The sequence below is a fragment of the Puntigrus tetrazona genome, chromosome 15 (assembly GCF_018831695.1).
Source record: "Puntigrus tetrazona isolate hp1 chromosome 15, ASM1883169v1, whole genome shotgun sequence".
Classification (NCBI taxonomy): Eukaryota; Metazoa; Chordata; class Actinopteri; order Cypriniformes; family Cyprinidae; genus Puntigrus; species Puntigrus tetrazona.
Window position 1 is genome coordinate 23364176 of NC_056713.1, and position 5387 is coordinate 23369562.

Here is a 5387-nt window from a genome sequence, read left to right on the forward strand (position 1 = left end):
AGGCTGGAGTAGCGATGCTGAAAATGTAGCTTTGGTCGCAAAAATAAAAAACATTTTATAATATATTCGCATTGTGAAAAGCCTTTTTAAAATGTAAAAATATACGCAATATTACAGTAACGTTTTACAATGAATGCAGACTTGCCGAGCAGGAGAAAAAAACATTTTAGGTCACTTATAACCAACAAACAAAGCCTTCCTCACGCTTTTGCGCATCTGTACAGCTTTATTTACCAAACACAAGTTTAAAATGCAATGCAACACCGATCCAGAGCAGATATGTTATTTTGCTGAGGTGTCCGCTGGCATGTTAGAGATATTTATCAAGCATAAGAATAACATGTACACACGATTTTCATGGACATTAGCTTCATGACGACAATTAAAATAAATCAACACGTTCTGTTCACGTCCTTCTGGTATAAAGAGAAACACGTGGCGGGGCTGTAAAAGAGTCTTTAGGATCCCCTTGATCGGAATAAAAACACCGCACTCGTTTATTTTCTGTAATAAGGCATTACGATTGGTCCCTGTAGAGCTCGAAGGTTCACGTTTGGTCTGTTGTGATCCGTCCCTCCTACCAATCACATGCAAAGATATGCATGTCAATAATTAAATGAGCGCGCGTCACACGATTGGCTGAGGCTGATTGGTCTAACCGGGAGAAGTGGGCGGGGTTAATTACAGCAGTATGTACAGTTACAAAGCACATCACATGATCAAAATACTCAAATGATTACAAAAACAAATTATTCAATGCACCTATCATGTTTAGCAGCATATATAAATATGTGTATGTGTGTGTATATATATGTATATATATAAAAAAAAGAAACACAAAGTTTAAAATTTTTCTTTCAAGAGGTGAATCTCACAAAAGCCATTTAAAATCCTTTTTAGGATCGAGATGGATTTTTTACCTTGCTGTTCTTAATGCATTGCAAAAAAGATATTTTATTTAATATGCAATATTTTTAATCCCTATTACAGTAATGAGAAATATATATATATATATATATATAGAATTTTTATTATTATTATTTAATTTATTTTGTAAGAGGTAAAATGATGCACAGAATCAATATATATTTTTTTATTTTTATTTATTTATTTTTATTATTATTTAAATTATTTATTCATTTATATATTTTATTTTATTTTGTAAGGGGTAAAATGATGCACAAAATGTTCCCATGAGATTCACCTCAAGAGACTCCGTGTTAAAATAAAACCAACATCCATCGTCACAGGGAGTGTGTTTGTGTGTATTTTTGGAGTCCTAATGTGCAGTTTGTGAGAATAAAGTTCTTCTGTAAGTGTGTTTGTTAAACGATGGCGTCTAAAATAGCGTGTTTACAGTATCATGTTACAGTGTACTTACAAGTAAAGCGTATAAACACATTTTGTCTAATTGCACTTCTGAGTGGAGTTATGGATTTCCTGTTTTCCACACAAGCCATGCACAGACAGTCCTCCCCCCACATCCTTCCATAAATCTCTCGCCATCCTTCCCGTAAAAGCTGGGCGTCCGTAATGGGGAGGAACAGATATGTGAACATGACTTCAAACTGGCAGCAGTGAAACAGGATCATGTCCATTTTTAACATCATATTTAGAGCCTGAAGCGTTTACCATCTCCAGCGCTGCGCAAAACACGCGGCTTCCTGCTTCTGGGGCTCTTTCAAAATGAAAAAAAGTCTAGATTAGGGGGCGTGGCTTCAGAAGAATTGATCTTTAATGTTATAGTGAGGTTGTCTGCAATCAGCGTCCAATCAGATCAGGGGGTGTGGCTTCAGAAGAACTGATCATTAAAGCTACAGTGAGGTTGTCAACTTTCAATCAGATCAGGGGCGTGGCTTCAGAGCAATTATCAATGCAAAAGTGAGGTTGTATGAAGACTTCCGCAGCCAGCACCCAATCAAATCAGAGGGCGTGGCTTCAGAATTAACTGTCATCAATGGAAATGGGAGGTCATCTGCAGTCAACGCCCAATCAGATCAGAGGGCGTGGCTTCAGAATTATTTGTCACCAACGGAAATGTGAGCATCTGCACCCAGCACCCAATCAGATCAGAGGGCGTGGCTTCAGAGCAATTTTCAATGCAAAAGTGAGGTTCTATGAAGACCTCTGCAGCCAGCACCCAATCAAATCAGAGGGCGTGGCTTCAGAATTAACTGCCATCAACGGAAATGTGAGCATCTGCACCCAGCACCCAATCAGATAATAGGGAGTGGCTTCAGAATTTGTCATCAATGGAAATCTGAGGTCATCTGCAGACAACACCCAATCAGATCAGAGGGTGTGGCTTCAGAATAATGTATCTTTAATTGAAATGTGAGGTCATCTGCAGCCAGCGCCTAATCAGATCAGTTTGGGTGGCTTCAGAAGAATTTGTCATCAATGCGGAAGTGAGGTCGCGTGACGTCGTCTGGGTTGATGAAGACCGAGATGGACTTCCCAGGATTCTCCGTGACCAGCTGCTGGAGTTTCTTCGCAAGCCGGTCATCCGGTTGCTGATCGGCTCCAGTTTCTGACAAGGGGGATGACAGGTTTGAGCTCCCCCCGCGCCACTGGAGCTCCAGCGTGAGTCGCGACGCGGCTTTAGCGTGCTCTATTGCGCTTCGCAAGTGTTCTGCTGGGTCCGAGCGAACGGACGACAGCTTGCGCGCATGCAGCATGGCCGTGTCGTCGCTGAGGTGTTCTAGCATGTTGCATTGCGGGATGAAGTAATTCGGGCAGGTCTTATTCACCAAGCAATGCTGCAAGTCGTCGATCAACCCCAGCAAAAAGTGCGCAGCGTAATCTTCCTGTGCCAAGTACGTATGCGGCAGGCGGTCGCAGGCCCAAAGCATGAGCGAGCGCAGATGATACGGGCTGATGGCTTTCGGTCGAGAGAGAAGCTTAATAATCAGAGCTTTACAAGCCTGGTACGCCTGCATGAGACTGGCAGAGATGCACTTCTTCAGCTGCACCTCGCTGCGCGCGAATGACAAGCGCCATTCGTTTTCCTTCTGGCCCGTAGAAGAGCAGGCGGGCAGCAGGTAAAAGCCACTGATCACTTCCTCCTCCGTGATTTTCCCGTCCCAAAAATGGTTCTCCATTAGCCAGCTTTGGGCCACCGCCGGCCAGCCTTTGAACGACACTACTGGAACCACATCGTACAGCATCCGACTGCCTCCGACGCCCAAAATGATGGAGATGACAGTAGCGCTGCGCTCTACCTTCTCGACCCGCGGCACGCCGCGCTGTGGTTTCTTCTGAATCTCCGCCAGAACCATACTAATTGACTCGTAGAACCAGTCGGCCACCAGCGTTGGCGAGAAAAAGTAATTGGTGGCACCGTTTACGTGGTCTACAACGGTGCAGCAGTCCTTCCACTTGTTGATGGTGCCCTCGTCAAACAGACGCAGGCTGAGCCAGGAGTGGCAGAGCGCCGAGTGACGCATGTCCAGCGTGACCGGCTGGTTTCGGTCGTGGAGTTTGAGCGCGGGAACCAGTAACGTGAAGTCCATGTCGTAATCAGCTCCCCGCGCATATACCGTCAACTCGTCCAGATCCATGTCAACCACGCCTTCCCGTACCCCGCCGGACAACAGCAGGTACTCGTTGGCGACCGGAAGCTTCTGGTCCAACTTCTGCACCATGCCTGAAAACAGAATATTACATCATTAGCAGTGTTGGGTTTAACGAGGTAATTAGTCACTGCACTGTAAAAAATTAGTGTGAATTTTACAGTAACTTTTTTTTTTTTTTTTTTTTTTTTACTATAAAAACCTGTTAAATGGTTAACGGTAAGTTCCCTTACTATATATGGTGAAAAAAAACTGTATTGGACATTACATGTAATTTTACGGTAGTATACCGTTTTTGGAAGCGCAAAAGAACACATACTTAAGAGCGAATAACGGTAATAGAGTTTTCTGCATTACTCATTACTGCATTAAAATTACGGTAACATTTACGTTAAGAATATTTTTTATAGTTGTAGTTTATAGTCAAATAAGTTGGTTTCATGAGTTAAATTTACAGTTAAATGCTGTAATTTCATTAACTGATATAATGTTTATATACCAACCTATTAAAGTACAGAAATCTGTTTTGTACCTTTGAAAGACACTGATAAAGTTGAGAAAGTCAAGTCCACCACAAGCAACTTTCAAATAGGAACATATATAGAAGGTGCTCAGTGCATTACGGCGAGACTCAAACTGAAATATCCAACAAACATTAATTTAACAACATTGCATGTAATATACAACCCTGATAAACATAAACATTAAGAAACAAATACGAAGAAACACAGTTAATAAAAAAAAAAAAAAAAACCAACAACTTCAAATTCAAATTCAAACAAAATTTGAAATGCAATGCAGGGAATTCTGGGAATGTCAGATTTTTCTCTTTAAATTTTACAGGAATTTACATTAACCCTTTAACAGGTTTTTACTGTAGCATTTTCACTGTCATTTTTTACAGTGTACATTACGAACATATTAATTTGGTTCAAATAACTAGAGTTAAAATAACTAGAGTTTTATGTTATAGCTAGTGTTGCTCAATTAATTTTTATTGCATTATTTAAGTTTATTGCTTGCGTGAATGACCTTCTATATACGTTCATATATATATTAACATTATATCAGATAATTAAATTACGGTATTTAACTGTAAATTGGAGTTACAACTGTAAAACTTAAAATATTCTTACCATAATTTTTTTTAATAGAAAAATTATTGCAACTACAGCTGTTGTTGCTTTTTTTTTATGTAACTGAACTTAATACCGCATAGAATTAACATCAGAATTTAAAATCTTACTTTAAAAAGCATGCTTTTTATGTACCCTTCTCGCTACTAAAATACTTTGGTGAATTAATATGAATTTTGGTAAGACCTATTCGAAATATTAACATGACTATTAGAGAGATATTGGTTGGGTATTATTACTTAAAAAGCACATAATAAAGACCTTATTCTAAATCCTTAATCCCACCCACTTCTTAAAGTTAATTGTCAACAACCATACTTTATTATACGTATTAATAAGCGGTAGTAAGATAAGGTAAAGCATAGTTAAGTTATGGTTAGTTAATAGTGAGAATTGGCAGATAAGTTATGTATTATTTAATTCAAACAATTATCATTTCATGTGCATCATTATATCATTCATTAACTTGTTGAGGTTAAAAAGTAAAGCTATTGCAAGTGGCAGGGTTTTATCTGAACTCTATACCATAAAGGACTAATTAACTTGAAATTGTTATTCTACAAATTTCATATAAAATATGAAGAGAATAGGGTTTGCAAAATAATGACTTTTCAAGTGCGTTTAAATGATGCACACATCTTACGTACAGCAATTAGGTTTCTTCAAACGGACATCCCTT

At 39.2% G+C, this 5387-nt stretch overlaps 1 protein-coding gene across 1 annotated transcript in view; it reads right to left on the minus strand.

The window, feature by feature from the left end:
• Positions 1-206: 206 nt before the first annotated feature.
• Positions 207-5387, minus strand: part of LOC122359426 (protein MB21D2) — a 7869-nt gene continuing 2688 nt past the window's right edge. Inside the window, exon 2 of the mRNA XM_043259719.1 lies at positions 207-3646. Within this exon, the coding sequence (XP_043115654.1) occupies positions 2382-3646 (1265 nt within the window). The 3' untranslated portion in view covers positions 207-2381. The remainder of the gene's footprint in view (positions 3647-5387) is intronic.